The sequence below is a fragment of the Zonotrichia leucophrys genome, chromosome 1A (genome assembly GCF_028769735.1).
Source record: "Zonotrichia leucophrys gambelii isolate GWCS_2022_RI chromosome 1A, RI_Zleu_2.0, whole genome shotgun sequence".
Lineage (NCBI taxonomy): Eukaryota > Metazoa > Chordata > Aves > Passeriformes > Passerellidae > Zonotrichia > Zonotrichia leucophrys.
Genome location: NC_088170.1, coordinates 39,202,344 through 39,222,051, shown reverse-complemented (window position 1 = coordinate 39,222,051; position 19,708 = coordinate 39,202,344). Strand labels below are relative to the sequence as shown.

The following is a 19,708-nucleotide window of genomic DNA, read 5'->3' as shown; positions in this document are numbered from 1 at the left end:
GGATCAAGCAAAACCAATAGAACAGTAGTTCTATTTTTTTAAGCCTGGACAGCTCCAAGAGGATCCTCATACTGCAGCTGGTCCAAAGCCTCTCCACTCCGGTTGCAACTGCTGTGGGGTAGTCAGCCACTCATAGCACCCACATGCTGCAGGGACAGCTCATTCAACTCTTCAGCCCATACAAAGGGTATAAATCCTGTGTCTCAAGAGCTCCTTCTCTGATTTTCTACCTGTAAGAAATTCAGAGTCTGCAGGCCTAGAACCCCTCTGAGAACTCCTACAATGGAGAGAAAGACAAGACCACCATGGACTGCACAACATTGGAAACAAATGCAAATCCCTCTTTATTTTAGGACATGTTAGTGTCTCACAGAAACAGGCAGCAGCAGTCCATTCACTCAAAAGAACACCACTAAAAATTCAGTTTTTCAGGTTACTCCTCAAAACACCTCCAAACAGATACATAAATTATTTATAAATATGCAAAAATTACTGCAGGAACAACGACTGGTGTAGCAATCACAGTAGAATTTCCAGTCGTAATAAAAAAGTAAATCCAAATTGTCCCAGGGTTGGCTTCTTTGGTGGGAAATGATCTCAGAGCATTTCAGTTTCATGTTAAGAATAAAGAGAAATGATCTTTCTACAAAGCCAAGGCTCCTGTCCCTTCCTCTGAGCTTGCTGTAAAGACAGGCTTTCACATCTCAGCCCCTGAGCAAAGTGTAACAGCAAATCAGTGGCACAATAAAGTCCTGGGTGGGGGAGGCTGCTCCCTCTCCAGGCAGTGTTGCCAGCCCATCTCAGAAGGAACAGGAGAAGCTGTTGCAGAAGACAACCATCTCAGGAAAGACTTCTCCAAGGCCAGTTGCAGCTTTCTGCATTGTATCCACTGCAAAAAGTTGCAGCATTTCTGCTCCCCTTTAAACTGGGTGTGTTGGGAGAAAAACAATCCCTTTTCCCCAAACTATACACTCTGAAATACCTCGGGCCCAGTGGGCCAAGCAATCCCTGAAACTTTATCAGGCCTAGGCCCATTCTGTGACGTAGGAAGGTGCACGGTGCTTTGTCAGTGGAGGTACTGCACAGACAGGAGACATTCCAGCTGCTACAGCTCAAGACAAGTAGGTGAGGGCTCTGGGTCCTGGGTCAGAGAGCAGGGCAGCAGAACCAAGCACAGCAGCAGAGATGGGGTTACAGCACAAAGATAACTGTCAGCATTTCACAGCTATCATACATTCTGTGTTGGGAATACATGTGTATGTGCACTGGTGTCTATTCAATATTAATTCCTCTCAATTACCACAAGTCTGTCCATCACCTCGACACCTTGGCTCAAGGGCAAATCTGAGCAATGCCAGTGTCTCCTTGCTGCTCCTTGCCTTCAGAACGCAGAGTGGGAGCTCCAGGTCAGTCACAGGCAGAGATGCTGCACCAGCTGCTCGAACTGCTCCCGTTGCTCGTAGATGTAGAGCTGGGTGTCCCACAGGGCGTTCACCAGCACAGTGTCGTTCACCTCGTCCAGCATCACCTCCGTGTGCAGCTGAGGGCTGAGCCTGCGGGCACAGACAGCATCAGCAGCTGGGCACAGACCCAGAGCTGACCAGGCACCAGCAGGACACTCCCACCAGGCGGCTCCCACCACCAGGCCCTTGGTCTGTCAGGCTTGCAGAGCACAGACCTTCCCCCTCCTTCAAGGCCAGGCACACTCAAGGCTGAGGCACAGTGAAGCAGCTGCAGCACACCAGGGACAAGTCTAAGACGGGCTGTGCAGGGTGGAACGGGGCAGGATGCACATCCCAAAGGGCCGTGCAAGACAACACCTCCCAAAGCTCCCTCAAGCAGGCCAGACCTGGCATGCTGGGTGCCTGAGCTCCTCTGGAGGGCCAGGCAGGCTCCCCCTTGTCACTGAGGCGTGTGCAGGGGCAGGTCTGGGCAGGAATGCCTCTGGAGGGGATGCCATCTGGGATGACGCGCGGCACAGCCAGGTCTGAAGTGAGAGGATAAAAATAGGGCTGTGCAAGAGAGAGGAAAGGAAGCTCCTACCGGAAATAGGGGACATCCGTCATCTCACACCAGGCCCTGGCACGATCCACAGCTGGGCCGTCTGCGTCAGTGCACTGCAGGAGAAACAGGCACTCACTCACAGCCTGCCTGCCCTTCCCTGCCCACCACAGGCTGCCCTGGCACCAAGCCCCAGAGGGAAAATAAAAACCGAGAGCAAGGGCATCCTGGATGGCACTGCTCGCCACCAAGAGCTGGGTGGCTCTTCTTTTTCTTTACTTTTATCATAAGGGCAGCACTCCTGATCCTTGGGACACAAGAATTGCACCCTACAGACCCTTCATACATCACAGCACAGAGTGGATTGCCTCATGGAAACTCCCAGAATGACAGCCTCCTTGGGATTTCATCTGTATCCATTCTGTCCAAGCCCTGTACAGCACAGCCTGTGATTACTTCAGGCCTACTGGGCTATCCTGGGACAGCTCCCCTGGGAACCCTGAGATAAACAACAGGAGAGCAAAAGGCCTTTGGGTATTTTCTCACTTCAGGAAGCTAAAAAGGAGATAAAGCAACAACATTAAAATCACAGTCAGAACTTTAGTTCTGATCTTTCTGGCTTTCATCCATTTAGAGTGTTTTCATGAACAACATGTAATGACCATCTTCCTAAAGCACACAAGTGCATATGCCAACTACACACTCCTAACCACAGCTCTCAACTATTGTTTTTAATTAATGACTCTCTTTACTATTTACTAATTTCCTCAGAGGGAAAAACAAAGCTTTTCTAAAGAAAAATGAATTGCTGTTTTCTGAGGGATGATTAATTTTTTCCCCCACGTTGCTCAGATGATAATTCTTCCTGGAAAGATACCGAGTTTCACAAACTCACACCTGCAAATGTTCCTAAGAGTCACTGACCACCATCCTGTCCTTAGCTCCTTTCAGCTGCAAGAATATCCCTTGGGGATGAGTGTCCCTTTGGGACACTCAGAACCTCAAAGAATCAGATGGGCCTTCAGGCCTGCAGTGCTCCTGCAATTTCTAAGTTACCCACTACATCCACAGTCAGAGCAGAATTTACTTCTCAAAGGGGGAAGCTGCAAACTGGAAACCTTTTTTCCCTCCCTGCAAGCAGCCCCAGGGGTCTGTTGCCATCCCCTCCTCCCAGTACTCACACAATCCACCACCATCTTGCCAAGCTCCCTGGCCCCAAAGACGGTCTTCGCCAGTTGCCAAGGGTTTGAGGGGCGGAAAACGTCCACAGAGCTCACTGCGACCTGCGGAGGCTTCCCTGTTCCCAGGGACACCACCAACCCCAATTTCCTCACTTCCTGCTTCTGACCCTGAGGACAAACAAAAGAGCTCTTTGCAATGACCAACAATGAAAGTGAAGCATCTCTTCCACAGCAGCTTCCTGGGGGAAGCTCTGAATGCTAAGGCAAAAGGCTCAGCTGCCTTTTCTTCCCCCATCCTCCCCCAATGTATGGCCTGCTAAACAGCTGTAACCCACAGGACTTCAGCAGTTGCACTGCTCTGTCCCTTCCCCCCTGACCACACCCAAACCCATGGGACCACCCTGCAGATAAGTCCTAGGACCAGATGACCATGAAGCAGTCCAACTCTTCAGTCACTCTGGCAACACATCTCCCCTTTCAGCTATAGGGAGCAATAGCTGCCACTGGTTATTCAACTTTTTGAAGAACTTGCCACACCACACAAGACATTGACTCTTCACCCTTGCAGAGTACTATACCCTTGTCTTCTCCATTTATTTTTGGGCAGAAAAAGGCCCTGCAGAGCCATGTCAAGGGCCACATACAACCATCAACTCAATCATTCTGGTTCAAAGAAGCAAGGAGAGGCTGATGAGACTGTCTCCCCATCTCACACCCTTGTTAGGAGAGGTATCTCACCTCCCAGACACTATTCCCAGCACATATCCCCCTCCGTACACTCCCTTTTAGGGTGCTGCACTGCTAACTTGTTTATCCACTAAGATGCATCCACTCTCACACCCGCTTCTTCTTCAAGAGAGGCTCAGTGGGGCCAAAACCCTCCAGTTATCAGTCAAGGCTAGGATTTCCCTCACCTTTTTGATCAGCGTCTTGTTGTACTCGTGGATCTCTGCCATGGCATCAAGGGTGGGGTTGTTGGCCAGCAGCCCTCCATCCAGGAAACGGCCAATGGGCCGGAAATAAGTGGGAGCTGCACCGCTGCAGCGAGCAGCGCGCCACACGAGCTGCTCTGTGAGGGACAGAGAGCAAAAGGCCTCCTGCAGCAACTCTGCTGTGCACCAAAAGCTCCCCAGCTCCACCAACACAAATCAGGATGGCTTGCAATCCCAGGAAACCCTGCCCTACATGGTTGTGCCTCTTTCTACCAACAGCATGGTGCTTGGATGCACAGAATGACTCCGAGGGACTTTAAAAGATGTTCTCACCACTTCCTACATATCCTGGGTAAAATTCACTCTCTATCCATTTTCTTGCTGCTATTTTGATAGTGAATCAGGTATGTGTGCCAGACCAGGCAGCAAGCTGGAGGGGGCTGCATGCTTCAGTTACATGGCTTTTCCATGTTTTTCTGTAGGAGCCCAGGGAAAGATTCAGGACTCCTCTAGCAGACCCCTTCTCTCATCTACTGGAACAGGGCCTGGCTAGTGAGGTTCAGGAGAATCCAAGGGAGGAGGAGAGAGAAAAAATGGGAACCATCACTAGGACCTAGTTACAAGGCAAGACCAGGGATGAGCCATTGCTGATTTTCAGGGAGGAAGAGCATGAAATCTGAGGGATGAAACTAACCAGTTGGATTTGTGTGTACCATCATTTACCTTCTGGCTGAGTGAGTGGCTGGAAAGATGCATTTGTCTTGTACTCAGTGGAGCGTTTTGTCTCTGGTACAGGGTAATTCCGGAAAAGGTGGAGCTCAGCTGGCTGTCGGTCACACAATGTCCCTGTCACCATAACCCTGGAGAAGCAGACATGAGAGAATGAGAGTAAAATGGAAAAAAAAATACTTATGGTTTCAATAGTCTGCACATCACACTCCTCCAGATCTGCTCTAAGGCTGAGCATCTCTGCTGACACAGGTCTAGAGCACGTGTGAGACAGCATCAACCAGCACAGCCTGCGGCAGGACTTACTTGGGTTTTCGGACATCTGTCATTTTGGTGTTCTCCCCAAATTCCTTCTTCAAGAACTCATCCAGGGGCTCGGACTCGTAGGGCCGAGAGCCCCGGAACACCATGTCCTTCATGCGGAAGTACAGGCAGCGCATGTAGTCCATGGACTTCCCTGAGATGGGCAACAGTGTTGGCAGGAGCAGGCAGTGGGAGGAAAGGCAGGCAGAACAAACAGCACATCAGAGCAAGGCTTCCCCAGGACAAGTGGGAGTTGGGAGGCGTCACTGCCAATCCAATTCCCTTCCCAAGCTGCCTGTCATCTCCTTGGTTCTCAGCAGCATGACTGGGAAGGATTAGAGAGGAAGAGCAAGCTTGGAGCAGCTTCCTGTTACCAGAATGTATCAAACACCTTGCCCTAAGGCCTCTGTGAAGAGCACAGGAAATACAGAACATTGAACTCTGCCACCATGCACTCCCCAAAATCCAGAAAGTGCTCAAAGCCAGCTGACATGAGAAGCAAGTGCAAAGCCAGGTCGAGGCTTTCCTCCATTAAGAAACATCCCTTCTCTCCTTTGGCAGGACTCAGAGAGGCAGCTCCCACCACACATCTCTCCCCCAGGAGGAACACTCAGACCAGAATGAGAAGGGATCCATTATGTCCTCACCATGTACAATAGCCAAGGCTAAGATCCCTCCAGTGCTGGTCCCTGCAATCCAGTCAAAGATCTCACAAATGGGACGGCCTGCAGCCTTTTCAATAGCCAGGAGAAGCTGGATGAGCACAAGGCCACGGATGCCCCCTCCATCCAAGCACAGGAGCCGGTCCTGACTGCAGAGAGACACACACACATGACTGGGAGCTGTGGGACAGATTATGAATCACAGAACACTCTGTGGGAACATGGCCCTGGGGACAGGAAGCTATGCCAGCAAGTAGATTGCTGCAGACAGTGTAACTGGTGAATAAATAAATCCAGCAGCGCCTTCTCAGGTGCAAATAAGACCCGTCCAATAAGCCTTGTCAGAGCTGGTGCAACATCCTTTGCTCCTGCATAGTCACCTCGAACCTCTACACCAGAAAGAGAGTGACCAGCCAAAACCACACCCAAGTTCCTTACTACACAGTAATGGGTATTGAGCCCTAAATAAAAAAAGCACTCAGACCTAAATCCTGCCAGCAGCACTTCAGTGCCAACTCCTTTTCCACTCCACACAAGGTGAGGCGCAGGCACTGCCGAGACAGTGCAGAGGAGCTGAGTGAACATCAGGGCAGTGTGCAGAGATGGGGAAAACACAAAGCCAAAGCAGTGCTGGGTGCCCAGCAGCACAGGGAAGGGACAAAGCAGGGTTTCACCTCCTGAGCTCAGGCTCCACTGCAACTCCAGGCAGGACAGGCAGGGGTTATTTATGGAAACAAGAGATTTCTCAAAAGATGCTGGAAAAACTGCAATGTTGATAGACATGAAATAATGTCAGCTCTGAGGATGCCATCCCCATAGGTGTGGGAAGGGAGAATTCACACACAGATTTCACCTTCAAGTTGCACAGGAGCCTAGACAGAAGCTGCTCCTCACTTACTCTCTTCTAGCCTCACAGGGCATGTCCACAACATCTGGTGCCTTCAACAGCTGTCCAAGCGTTGTGGAAACATACAGAAGGTCCTTGTACCCTAGAGGGCCATGAACATGCAAATGGGAAAAAATAAATTAGAGATCACCAATGTGGTAACTGATTTCCACCACAAACAAAAAGAGAATATCCAACTCCCTTCCCCATCGAATAAAGGTCCCTGCAGGAGACGCAAGCCATCTTACCCACAGCCAACAGGTACCCCCAAATTTAACTCCACACCAAAGGACAGCAACACCACCCTTTGGAGCAGGCAGCTGTAGATGCACTGGAAAAGACAGGATTTGGAGAAGCAGATGATGTGCACAGTGGATGAGCGAAGGCAGAGCCCAGCAGCATGCCCACTACGCAGTTTACTGCAAGCTGTTAGGATAAAACCTAAATCTACTCCTCAAAGTAACCTAGGCAGGAGAGCTGTGGGGACAGGGTGACTTGTCATTACCCCTCAGCTGACATTCACCCAGGCCACCCTGGGTGTGGGGCACCAATCCAAGCTAGGTGAGAAGCCAGCCTGTGAAACCAGAAGAAGAAAGAAGGGGGAAGAGAAGTTACAAACTCCTGCCAGCACCCAGGCCAGAAGGAGACTGTGGACAACAATGAATTGTGGTGAGGAGGTTCTTCAAGGGCAGAGCCCACAATAAAAAAGGGTTTTGCTCTGTCACTGTATCAGAGCTGGAACTGGGTAAGGGTTGCTTTCACTGGGCTGTGGTGAGAAGAAAGTCCTGGTGTCAACAGCCACTGAGATTTGTAGTGACACAGACACATTCCAGGATTGTTCTCTGGCCCCATAGGAGAGCCTTTGCAAAGAAAACCTCCAACCTGAGATGGGAAGTGGTCCACAAGCAGATGTCAGCCACTTTCATGCTCTTCTCATGACCCTCCAAGTCAACTCTCCTGCTGCCTAGTCCACAACCCCTCTTGCTGCCTCCTCCTGAGCTTTGGAGCTCCCCGAAGGCACAAAGCCCATCGCTTAGAATAGACCTATGTGCTTATTCTGGGCAGCATAGACCACAAGGTTCGATTCAATCAAATGTCCCACACTAGGCTTTTCCTATGCATAACAAACCCCATGATCAAGGTTGCTTGTCCTCAGGCTTCACCCTTTCCCTCTCCCAGGTGCTGGTCTCCAGGATCTCAGTAAGTGACACTTCTAAATCTCCTTGTGTCCAGCACAACACTGGGAGGTCCTCAAGGCAGACCAGCACTTTCCCTTCTACACATGACCCAGGGGACAAAGTACCTTCAGGCTAAGTGCCCCCTCTTCCAGACATGTGAGGGAATCAGTCTTTCTTTTTAAAGAGCTACATTGTGTCAGGTCTATAAAACAAATGTTTTGAGTACAAGAGTTCAGAATACACAGAGAGGAAAAGACGAGAAAAGAGATGGGATCCCGGAACAGGTGAATGAGGACAGTCACCACAGAGTCAGCAGGCAGTGAGAGCTTTGACAGTTCCCAGAGCACGGCCCATTGAAGAAGAGGTCTGAGACAGCACTGTGAAGCAAGAAGGGAGAGAAGCGAGGGAGGGCCAGGGAAGGCTTTACCTAAGCTGTTGAGGTTGCTCCGTGGGGAAGGTTGGCCTTCCAGGAAGGAGGCAGCAGATGGTGCCAGGCCTGGGGAGTCAGGGTTGGGTGGTGGGTGGCAGCGTTCGGTGCCTACAGTTTGCAGCAGGTCTAAGAGCACTTTCCGGTTCGCACCTTCGGTGACCAAGGGGGAGTTACAGATCAGAAACAGAATCAGTGCATGTGCACACCACGGGGGAACGTGCTCTGCCAAATTCACAGCGGGCCTGACCCTCACAAAGCCTCTGGGATGACCTGGGGAAGGGCAAAAACATCCCAGGTATCTCTCCCTAAAGGCCAGGCAGCAGGACTTGTGCACAGCAGGAGTATCCACTGCTGTGCAGCTTCAAGGGTGTGTGCCACACACTTTTTGGCCCTGAAGACCTGCCCATGTCTGCCTGTGCCTGGGCAGCTCAGCAGTGCTATCCCGTTGTGAGCCTGCAGTGCCTGACATGGTGGCCCGAAAGGGGGGAGTGCATGCCAGCTTTTCTTCTTGCATCCCTGTGCCACAGAAGAGAAATTCATCAAGGGCTATTAATACAAAGCCTGTACTGCTAGCAAAGCAGGTACCTACTATGTGAGCAACTAGAAGCTGGGAAAGCATGTTGGAGAAGCATTGACCATGCATGGCACATTTTCAGCTCTCCCCAAGAGACTGTTTTGGCCACCAAGGGGAGACAGGATGCTGGGCTCACCCTGTAAGGCTGCTGACGTGCTCCCTCACCTTTGCTGCTCCTGGCTGCCAACAGTCCTGGTGTCTCTCCAAAATCATTGGGGATCTCAACATCTCCTCCAAAGACAATGATCGCTTTGATCATATCCAGGTGGTCATGCTAGGGGACAAGGGAAAGCTCAGTCCAGAGCCGCTAGATGATTTCTCATTCCTTCCCTTCCCTTTTCATTAGCCAAAGCACCCACAAGGGAACCCCACACGAATAGCCAGAATTTCAAAGACTCTGTCGCTGTCTCAACCCTTCCAGAGAACCGTCTCTCCTCCCCAGCAGCCCTGCAGGAGCTCACCTTCATGGCCAGGTGCAGCGGCGTGTTTCCGTCGCGGCCGCGGGCGTTGGTGTGGGCGCCGTGTGTCAGCAGCACCATGGCGCAGTCCAGGCGGCCCCTCTGCACGGCGATGTGCAGCGCCATGTCGGCTGTGCCGCTGCTGGCGTTCACCTCGGCGCCGTGCTCCAGCAGCAGCCGCGCCAGCTGCGCCCCGACCGCGGCAGGGACAGAGAAAGCAGCCGTGAGCACAACCGCCCGGGCACTCCGACCATCCAGGCCTCGGGGCAAACAAAGCAGGGCAACAGGAGGGAGCCTTAGCCTGGACACAGCGGGCTGGCAGATGCCAGCTGAATTGTTCCAAGCGCTGGCGTTTCTCTGTCTTTTACCACAGAACTAGATGGTGGCTGCACAATCTGGCTGGAGCTTCTGCATCCTTTGGGACTGATACACAACCATAATGAATGGCTGAGATCAATGGAAAAAAAAACAGCTCCTACTCAGGCCAGGATCCTTGCAGACTGAAATAAAAATTCTGCCTTCTGAGCTTCTCTTTATACGCCAAGCACATTCAAGTCTGCTCTGAAACTCCAAGGGACATTTCTGAGAGGAATGGGTTATTGCAGGAGGGAAAAAAGCCCTCCTATAGCAATGCCCTCTGCCAGCAACAAGCATCATTCAGGTGCCCCAGCATGGCATATCACCAACCTGCCCAGCTCTGGCAGGAGATGGACTTTCCTCCACTCACCACCACTCTGTGCCTACCTCACACTTCCCCTGCAGTTTCGGAGGCAGCAATCTGTTTGCTCCCAGGAAACCGGCAGCTAATGAGAAGAGAGCTCCCTCCAGGGGCAACTATGCTTCAGGGACAGTGCTGCAATTTCTTCACCAAAAGGGAAAGGGGACAAGCTGGCAGCTTCACAGCCATGGATGAAATACTAGGAATAAGCCCACCAATTTATTTCACTGCAAGGCTCTGCTGCTCTATTCCCTGTGGCAAACAGCACCAACTGGCACAGTGCAAAGAGAATCAAACACTGGGCTGCTGGCTGGGCTCTGACACTCCCAGGGCTCTGCACATGCACTCAGACAAGTCAGCCACAGAAGGAATTAACTGGGTGCTGGGTAGCAGCACAGGCCCTCCCATGGATTGGCTCTATTTACCTCTGCCTTCTTTGCCCAGTGCAGTGGAGTGGCATCATAGCGCGGGTCCTTGGAGCAAACCTGGCTGGCATCTGCCTCCAGAATGGCCTGGACACACCTGGGAAACACAGTGAGATGACAGGATGGGTGGCTGCTGTCTTGACTCAAGACCTCCACTCACATCACCGCCTGCCTTCTGCCCAGAGGAAAACCAGGAAACCCTGCAGCAGCAGCAGCATCTCTGCAACACCTGCGAGCTCCTCAGCTGCACTTTTGTTTTGCCCTTCACAGAAAGTGCGGGCACAGCAGGAAGCACACAAGCCAAGTGGTGTTGGGAGCAGGAGAATCTCTCCAATTACAAGTTGTGGAGCAACATCTGGGTGCTTCTCTAATTCAGGAATATGTAATTTCTGGAAACTCTCCAAACTGAGAGCAAAATTCTTCTGCTCTCTTTCCATGGAAACATGGGGATAGAACTCTAATAGTTAAATACTTGCTGAAATTAAGATTCTGTGTACTTCCCTATGAGTGAAAAATCACACCTGTTGTGAAGAGATCAATATCTGGTGCCTAGAAAATAGGATAGGTGTGCTAATGAAATTTGGTTATCTTCTCCACTACCACCAAAAAACCCTGTACAAGAGATAGAGCCCCAGTGCAACCTCAGGGACCTATCCCCATTCTGGGCTTGTAAATGGAGGTCTAATGTTGGGAAGTACTTTTCAAAATGCTTAAAAATCAGCAATCAGCAGGTAGTGTTGTCTTGAAAGCCCTGTTTGTAGAGCCTGGACACTCTTTGAACATTAAGTGTTATAAAGCATATACAAATGGAATTGAATTTCTCCGAAGAAAACAGGGAGTAAGTATTGTGCTTTTTTTGACTCCCTTCCAGAGTGTGTTATTAAGAGTCAAGAGTACCTCTGGTCTACAGGAGATAGGAAAAACTAAGCTTTGAAATGAAAGCTTATTAGGATCAGAGCACTCAAAGACAGAGGTACAGCAATTAATACTATCTAAGCATCAGCCAATCATCTTCCTACAGCTCATTCTGAAAAAAAGCATTTCACAAACATATCTTTTTAAATCTGTCTTCCTCCTGATGTCTGATACTGAACAAGGTACTAATTCCAGGACAAAGAAGTTTTATTCTGAAAGCATTTCTTTCTTTCCCACACCAGCACTTCCCTTTTTTTTTGCCAGTGACTACACACGAGACCTGTCCTACTGAGCACAGCCCTGGCTCTACTGAGCACAGCCCTGGCCAGTGCTGAGCAAGCACACAAGCCCCAGGCTGGAGGGGACCCTACATACCCCTTGTGGGAGAACTTCAGAGCTGTGTGGATGGGGTAGCCCAGCGTGCCCACGACGCTGCAGCTGGCACGGCACTTCAGCAGGGAGCGAACCATGTCCTCCTTGCCCAGCTGGCACGCCACGTGCAGAGCTGTCAGCCCCTCGTGGTTCAGGTGGTCCAAGCCAGTAGTTAGGGGTCTGCCCAGGAGCTGGCAGGAGGAGACAGTAAATAAATAAGTAGACAGACAACATGGAAGAGCACTGTCTCTTCTTGCGCTCTGAGGACTGACTCTGGAGCATGGGACCCCTCACAATGCTCCAGCCTGTCCTCTCCATCCTTGCTCCCTGTAAACTGCAGATCTGTTACGTGCTGACTGCTTTGTTGCAGAAAAGTACCTCATTGCCACACTGGGGAAACCCTGCAAGCCTGGTGCACACATGAAAAATGGGAATTCAGTTTCTTTAATTTAGCAAGGAATCAATACAGAAAACATGCAAACACGAGACAGATCAGACAACAAGCCAAGGTGATGCCACCAAAAAAATAAAGATTATATCTTTTTAATACAAGGTTCCTAACTGCCCACTCCACAGCATGGCAAGCCCTGATCCTCATCCTACCTCATCGTGCATTAGGAAACTCCAACATGGACGGGTGGGCAGACAGAGAGCTGTCACAACAGGTATTGGGCAAATGTGAGGGTTGCAGCACTGGGGAAGAGTCAGTCTCAGGCTCACACCAAGTCTGGGGAGCTGACAGACCTCAGGAACCATGTGCAAGGCCACCCACACCTTACAAACCTGGTCACTCTGCCCAGCATTTCTCAGCAATCAAGATCACCTACAACTTCAGACTGTCTCTGCCTCGAGGCTCTGATCACTGTCCCCCATGCAAGGCCACTCAGTTCAAACAGCAGGTCCTGTAGCTCAGGACAGCTCCAAACTGTCATTCACTCTGTGGGCAGCACACGATCCCCCATGGCAGCCTCAGCACACACTTCCCTACAGGAGCACTCTGCCCAAAACCAAACACCTGCTCACAGGAGAGAGGGAACAGACAGCCACAGGCCTGAGGAACAGCAGGATGAAGGCCTGATGCAAATAGCAGCAAAGGATTACTTTCTGAGAAAACTTGCTTAACATCCTTGTTTGAGTGCTGGGTGGAATCTGCACTCTGAATATGGGAAACAGCACCAGTAACGAGGGGATGCTAGAGGCTGAAATCAGGCTCAAGCAATAACTCAACCGAGGGAGCTGACTTTCTCCTCCCCTGTGTGTAGCTGTTTTCCCATCTCTAGCACAGCACAGAGAAGACCCATTCTAGTCCCGCTTTCTCCCAGACCAGAAGTCGCTCCCACCTCAATGATCTGGGGGTTGTTTCCTCGCACGGCGTAGTGGAAAACGGTCTCCCCGTTCCTGTCGGTGATGTCCACGCGTGCGTGGCACTCCAGCAGCTCCAGCAGGCACTCCACGTCCCCCTTGCGGCACGCCAGGTGCAGCGGGGTGCAGCCGTCCTCGCCGTCCGTGCTGTTCACGCAGCTGCAAGAGAGGGCTCGGAATGGCACGGGGAAGAGGAGGCCAGGCAGCTGCTCCAGGGGCTGACACAGAGGTGCCCTCCATCTGTCCCATCTGGTGTGACCATGAGGCTCAGGAAAGCCCAGCCTCTTGCCAGGGAAGAAGCACAGGGAAGGGACAGCAAGCAGCCCCGCCCTGGACTCTCTCCTTGATATCCTGCTTCTTGTCCTGCCCTCCATATGGGATCAGCTCCCTCTGCCCAAAGGAGGGCAGGAGACAGGTTGCACCCAGCAACCTGGCAATGGTGCTGCTATTTGCCTTCCAGCCCCCTAACTCCTCAAAAGTCTGCCCTATCCTCAGTAAACTGGTTTTGGCTTGGGTAGAGTTAACTTTCTTCACAGAGGCTGGTGTGGAACTTTGTTTTGGATTTATGCTGAACACAAAGCTGAGAATATAGAGATGTTTTTGTTATGGCTAAGCAGGGTTTACACAGAGCCAAGGCCTTTTCTGCTTTTCATACTGATCGACTGGCAAGGAAACTGGAGGTGCAGGGGAGGCTGGAGGAAACACAGCTGGGACGGGTGACCAAAGGGATTTTCCAGCCCATATGACACCATGTTTAGTATATAAAGCATAGGGAGAAGGATAGGGGACATTTTGAGTGATGGTGTTTGTTTTCCCAAGTCACCACAATATGTGATGGAGCCCTGGAGGTGGCCGAACACCTGCCTGCCCATAGGAAGCAGTGATTCAATTCCTTGTTTTACTTTACTTGTGTACATGCCTTTTGCTTTCCCTTTCTTTATCTCAACCCAGGTTTTCTACCTTTTGCCCTTTCAATTCTCTCCCCACTTCCTCTTGTGGGAGAATGATGAGTGGCTGCATGGGGCTCACCTGCTGGCTGGGGTTAAATCACAGCAGAACTTCCCCATGAAAAAACAAGTCCTTGTGTCCAAAATCTCTTTCCAGACAGTCCTACCATACCTCCGCTCTCAGTGCTTACAAAGTGAGCAAAAACCTCCTCCAAAAATCTGCTCCACGAGGACTGCAATAACCTAACCCGTGTCTCTAGCAGGACACCTCAATCCTTTATTTCAAACACCAGGCCCTACAGCAGCAGGCTGAAGCCCACCAGCCAGCTTCCCCAGCAAAGAAAGGACACTCCAATAGAGCCCTGCCTGCCCTCCCAAGCTCCTTCTGAGCAGGGACCCTCCGCAGACAGCGTGCTCCTTGCCTCAGGATGTGGTTGTGCCGGAAGGTCTCGCGGCGGCCGAACTCCACGGCGATGTGTGCCGGGGACCAGCCGGGGTAGCTGCGGACGCAGTCGCTGAGCAGCTGCAGCTCCTCCAGGGACAAGGGCTGGCACGAGCTCTCGTAGAAAGGGCGCAGCTGCCGGGCATATTGCTCAAAGTACACCAGGGCGTCTGCTTCGTTGTCCAGCTGGAAGAGCCTGGAGAAAAGGCGAGCATGGGGTTCATCCTGCTTAAAGGAATAACCCCAATCCCCTGTATCCGAGGGAAACAGCTCTTTTCCAAATGTCAGTGCTGGGAACTTTCCTCTTCTTCTCCAACTAGTGTCATCCTTGTTCCAAGGGAAGCAGGGAGACTACTTCACGGGAAGAGAGCATCCCTGTTCCTGAACAATGTTAGGTTTTGCTCAGAAGTATCCTGTGGTTGCTGAACACCAACAGGAACGAGCAGCAGAAATGCATAGGGACACATGGATGCCCTGAACCATACCACGGCTGCCTGCAGTCGCAATGTTTGGACCTCGTCTTGATTCCACGAGCTGTTTTGCGGCAAATCCTCCACCAGCACACGCACTGTCTTCCACCCCTCCCAGCCCACCTGCTGCTTCAACATAACACCCCACGGCCTCGAAGCAGCCCCGACATCGGCAGCGTGGGGTCTTTGTTTTCCCACGTCAGCAGGGACGGCTAAAGGTCTGTCACTCACCGGAACGCGACCTGCGGGCTCTGCGGATTCACCAGCAAGCAGTCCCAGGAGCGAGAGAGGCTGTTCTTGTAGAGGGCCAGCCTGCCCTCCTCCCGCAGGCACGTGTGACCGGCGTACTCGGCGGCCGGCACCTCCCTCACGCGGTACGGGTTGGAGAAGATCTGCGAGACGCTGCTGAAGGTGTCCAGCAGCCGCCCAAAAAACTGCATCTTCCCGGAGCCTCAGGCGGCTTCTCCCGAGGGAAAGGCGGCCACTGGCTCCGCCGGCTCTGCCCTTGCACGCACGGCGTGGCCGGAGCGCGGCCGGGTGACAGCGGGGGCGGGAACGGGATCGGGCTGGATCCGGGGATGGCGCCGGGCAAAGCACGACGGGCCCCCAGCGCCCCCCGCGCGCCGCCCGCCGCGCGCCCCCCGCCGCCCGCCAATCGCCGGCACCGCCCCCCAGGACGGGCCAATCAGCGGCGTCGCTTCCGGGGCGGGGCCATGGGGGCGGGATTAAGGCAGCGCCCGCCGCCTACCGCCGGAGGAGGGCGGAAGGCGCCATCTTTGTGAGGGGCGGGGCGACAGAGGTGGGGCCGCCCTTCTTCAAGCGGTAGCGGCCCATTTCTGTGGGGCGTTCTGCTCCCGGCACGGCCGGTCATCGGTCCTGCGCCACCGCTGAGCTCGAGTACAAGCCAGCGCTTTTGGAGCGCGGCCGTGTTGACAGCGCGGCTGGCGGTGCGTGCTGGCACCGCGCGTCGTACGCTGGCACGGCGGGGCGCTTTAAGGGCAGCGGCCGCCCCGCGCGGCAGCGGCGGTGAGGGGGTGTGGTGAGGGTGACGTCACCGCATGACTGTGTTTTTATGAATGAAAAGAATCCGCGGGTGAGTAATCGCGGAGAGCGAGGTTGGCGGCGCCGCCCGACGCCCCGACCCGGCAGCGGCCCCGCGGGAGCAGCGCAGCCGCCAGGTGAGCGCCGGCCGGAGCGGCCCCTCCGCTCCCGGCTTGCCTTCGCCCCTCGCGGAGCGGCGGGGAGAAGGAGGCGGCGGGGTCCGGCACCGGCTGGAGGCCTCTCTGCCGCCGCCGAAGGCGGGGATCGGGACCGGGACTAGGGCTGGGGGGAACGGGACGGGGGGGCCGGCCGGCCCGCCGCGCTCGGGGCCGTCGGTTCTTCCTTTCCAATTCCCGGCCACCGCCCTGGAGGGATCCACCGCCGCTCCTTCGGCTCCGGCGGCGGATCCCCGGCCCGGATTGCATCAGCTTCCAGCCGGCCCGGCTCCACCTTTCCCGCCGCCCCCCTCCAGCCCCTCATTCCCCTCGCAGGACTCTCGGCCCCGTCCCGGCTCCCCTCGAACCTCCGAGGGCTCCCCTACCGAGACTGGGGTTCCCCGAGGTGGGGAGAGGCTGCTGGGCTGCGGTCCGGAATCCCGGACCCCTCCTCACTCTCCGACCCCGGGGCGGGGAGGGCCCGGCCATGGGCGAGGGGCAGGCACCGCTTCCGTGACTTTCACCCCTGCGCTGCTGAATCACGGGGCGGCCACTTCACCCGCCTGCGCTTCGTGACCGCGACCCTTCGGCCGCCCCCGCAGCTGGGGACACCGGACCCTCGCGGCGGCACCCGCGGGGCTCTGGCCGGGCGGTGGGGCGGCCCCTCCCCGCGGGTCCCGGCTGGGTGACTTCGCCACGGTGTCACTCGGTGGGGCTGCTGCTTTTACTTTCCTTTCAGCCTCGGGCGGATCTCGCTTGTGTTCCCTCCCCGCGGGGAAGGCTTGGCTTCCCAGCGGGCGGCTGGGGCATTTTGGGTCCCCTGGGCAGAGCAGCATCCCAACCCTCTCGTGATGGGATGAAGGAGGGTGGGAGGTCCATCCTTGCCCCATTATCATTATTATTGCTTGCAGTCATCATTGCTATAAATATTATTACAATGTACTTTTTAAAAGGAGTGGGTGAGTCATACGGCCCGGGGTGGGGGGGATGTGGGCAGCGGGCACGGGACCAGCAGGGCCGGTGTTCTCTCTTCCGAGGTGAGGAACACGGGGCTGGCAGTAACCGGCTTTTCTCCTGGCTGCTCAGTAGGGCCGGAGTGAGGAAAGGATGGCTGCAGACGGGCTCTCCAGCAAGGCTTTGAAGGTGAGCACCAGTGGGAACAGAGGTGTGGGAGTCAGGGGGGCTGGTTTTGGGGGTCTCAGGCAACCCAACCATCCCTCTGTCCGGCAGGTGAAGCGGGAGCTGGGGGAGAACACTCCGCTGCTGTCGGATGAGGAGCTGATGGGGCTCTCAGTGCGGGAACTCAACCACCACCTGCGGGGCCTCTCCAAGGAGGAGGTGGCGAGGCTGAAGCAACGTCGTCGGACGCTGAAGAACCGGGGTTATGCTGCCAGCTGCCGTGTGAAGCGCGTCTGCCAGAAGGAAGAGCTGCAGAAGCAGAAGATGGAGCTGGAGTGGGAGGTGGACAAGCTGGCCCGGGAGAACGCTGCCATGCGCCTGGAGCTCGACACCCTGCGTGGCAAGTACGAGGCCCTGCAGGGCTTTGCCCGCACCGTGGCCACTCACGGGCCCCCCGCCAAGGTGGCCACGGCCAGCGTCATCACCATCGTCAAGTCCGGCACCAACCAGGCCGCCTACTCCTAGTGCTGGCCTCCGTCCCCCGGCTGGACACAGTCCTCCCCGGGGTACCTAACCTATGAATTGCCTCCCAGCCCTTCCCCAGCCTGTGCCCAAAATCCTCTTTCTCCCATCCCTTGACCTCCAGCTCCCCCAGGTAGGGAGGGCTGCTGCTATGTGGGTGCTTGGATGGAGGACAGGACCTCACTGGTTGCCCCCATAGCCCCCTCCCCTCTTGGGTGTGCAGACAGGACAGAGTGAACCCACACAGTGGGCAAGCATCCCACAGCTCCAAGCTGGTAGGAAAATGCCAGGTGCCTCTTTTTTGTGAGGGCATGGGAGAGTTAAATGTGGGCCAGGCAGTCCCAGGAGCATGTGCTAGAGAGGGAAAAGAGGAGAGAGAGGTCTTGCAGTGTAGGGGAAGAAGGTATGATAGAAGGGTATCAGCATTGGGCAGACAACCTGGGCCGCAGCTGGAGCAGGGGGAGAGGTGCCAGCATGTCTGAAATCTCTGGGGATGCAGATGGCAAGGGAAGGTTAGCAGGTCAGAGGGGGAGATAAAGGGGCTGTGTGTTAATGCCTGGTAAGGGTGAATGGAATGGGAAAGTGCTGTGGCAGCTTGTGGTGCTGGGGGACCGAGGGGTGACAGTGATTGGGCAGGGGGGAGCTGGGAGATGTGAGTGGGTCAGCCCAGGCTGTTGTCCACAAAGGGGAGAAGGAGTGGTGCTGTTTTATCTTTATCATGCACATCCTTCACGCCTCTTCCTGCTGACGGGGGGACACTCGGCCTGGCCGGCCATCTGAAATGCAGCAGCACCGGCAGGAAGGAAGCAGAGGCAGCTGGAGCAGAGATAAACACTGTTTTGCTCAGCACAGGCCAGCTTGTATGGCTCCACCAAGCCCTCCCGGGTGCCCCACTGCCTACAAGGCTCATGGAAAAGTGCTCCCGGCCCTGAGTCAGAGATGTGGAGGCAGAGAGAGGGGTAGAGGTGCAGGAGGTGGGAAGTAGGGGCAGAGAGCATCCCTACTCCTTGGAGCTGCCTGGCGGGCAGGTAGGCTCCTCCCTTTGGTTTTCCTCCAGCTTGGACACCGGTGTGGGACAACCGGCTCTTGAGCAGGCTGCAAGGCTGGAGAAGAGCTGGGTTCTCTAAATGCAGGCAGCACAGGGGAGGGAGCAGGAGGCAGGTGCATCCCGGGATCTGCTGCCTACTGGGGATGATTCCCCCGCCCCTCGTTCTGCCCCTGCCTGGGTATTGCCACGCCAGCCGCCCTCGGCTGCAGCCTCGGTTCTTCCCTGTAGAGAGGTGCCTGCCACTCCTGGATGGGGCACTGTGGTTGGCATCCCCCACCCCGACTCCTCTTGGGTTTATTTATTGCACGAACATAAGTTATTTTCACGTCCTCTTTGCCATTCCGCCTCTCGGCACAGCCAGGATGTTGGTACAGAGCCGTACTTTATATTTTATATATGCAAATCACATTTTATCTTATACTTATATAGAGCAAAAAAAAACTTATTTATTTTCTGACTTACAGTATGTGTCCTACCCGACTCCTCAGTATTTTGTAGACTTTACAAATAAAGCAAGTTCTTTTTTTTTTTTTTCCACAGTGGGAGTGTGTTTGGTCCTTCTTGCACTTGGGGCAGAGCCATGTCTGAGACCAGGTTTTCTGTCTCCCTCTGGCTTTGCTGCAGGACATGCTCAAGAACGTGTCCAAAAAAGATGGGATGGGGGATAGCTCATGGCTTTTAAGGACAAAACTAGATTTATAGTCTCTGAGAGAAAAGGGCTAAAAAAGCATGCTTAACACACCCCCCAAAGCACTTCCTTTCAGGAGCTGTGCAGCTGTGCTGAATCAGCTTTTCCGGGAAAGATAATGCTTTTCACTACAAAAATTCCCTCCAGGCT

The 19,708-nt window shown here is 54.1% G+C and overlaps 2 protein-coding genes across 5 annotated transcripts; one reads left to right on the top strand and one right to left on the bottom strand.

Annotated features, from left to right (window-relative positions):
- Window positions 1-326: 326 nt before the first annotated feature.
- PLA2G6 (phospholipase A2 group VI) lies at window positions 327-15,616 on the bottom strand. Of its 2 annotated transcripts, XM_064702419.1 has the most exons (16): window positions 15,217-15,616; window positions 14,496-14,711; window positions 13,105-13,285; window positions 11,768-11,955; window positions 10,478-10,574; window positions 9,338-9,520; window positions 9,042-9,150; window positions 8,300-8,452; window positions 6,707-6,797; window positions 5,794-5,957; window positions 5,150-5,300; window positions 4,838-4,974; window positions 4,097-4,251; window positions 3,183-3,350; window positions 2,044-2,117; window positions 327-1,553 (listed from the first exon to the last, which is right to left on the bottom strand). In XM_064702419.1, the coding sequence occupies exons 1-16, from the start codon at window positions 15,423-15,425 to the stop codon at window positions 1,412-1,414; spliced, it is 2,418 nt and encodes an 805-aa protein (XP_064558489.1). In that variant the 5' UTR covers window positions 15,426-15,616; the 3' UTR covers window positions 327-1,411. The 2 variants fall into 2 exon arrangements, with proteins under 2 accessions (XP_064558489.1, XP_064558490.1); XM_064702420.1 differs by lacking the exon at window positions 8,300-8,452.
- Window positions 15,617-15,770: 154 nt separating this feature from the next.
- Window positions 15,771-19,373, top strand: MAFF (MAF bZIP transcription factor F). 3 transcript variants are annotated; one of them, XM_064702417.1, is made up of 3 exons: window positions 15,771-16,163; window positions 17,271-17,324; window positions 17,412-19,373. In XM_064702417.1, exons 2-3 carry the CDS (start codon window positions 17,289-17,291, stop codon window positions 17,823-17,825), a joined length of 450 nt encoding a protein of 149 aa, XP_064558487.1. In that variant the 5' UTR covers window positions 15,771-16,163; window positions 17,271-17,288; the 3' UTR covers window positions 17,826-19,373. The 3 variants fall into 3 exon arrangements, with proteins under 3 accessions (XP_064558487.1, XP_064558488.1, XP_064558486.1); XM_064702418.1 differs by having other exon boundaries at window positions 17,219-17,324; XM_064702416.1 differs by having other exon boundaries at window positions 15,772-16,163; window positions 17,268-17,324.
- The last annotated feature ends 335 nt before the right edge of the window (window positions 19,374-19,708 follow it).

Excerpts from the sequence above, each read along its gene's own strand:
- PLA2G6 (XM_064702419.1), bottom strand. The coding sequence starts at position 15,425 with ATGCAGTTTTTTGGGCGGCTGCTGGACACCTTCAGCAGCGTCTCGCAG. Across the intron at positions 11,956-13,104 it reads ACAACCCCCAGATCATTGAG|CTCCTGGGCAGACCCCTAAC; the intron begins GTGGGAGCGACT and ends TCCTCCTGCCAG. Across the intron at positions 5,301-5,793 it reads AGCCTTGGCTATTGTACATG|GGAAGTCCATGGACTACATG; the intron begins GTGAGGACATAA and ends TGCCCATCTCAG.
- MAFF (XM_064702417.1), top strand. The coding sequence starts at position 17,289 with ATGGCTGCAGACGGGCTCTCCAGCAAGGCTTTGAAG. Across the intron at positions 17,325-17,411 it reads TCTCCAGCAAGGCTTTGAAG|GTGAAGCGGGAGCTGGGGGA; the intron begins GTGAGCACCAGT and ends TCTGTCCGGCAG.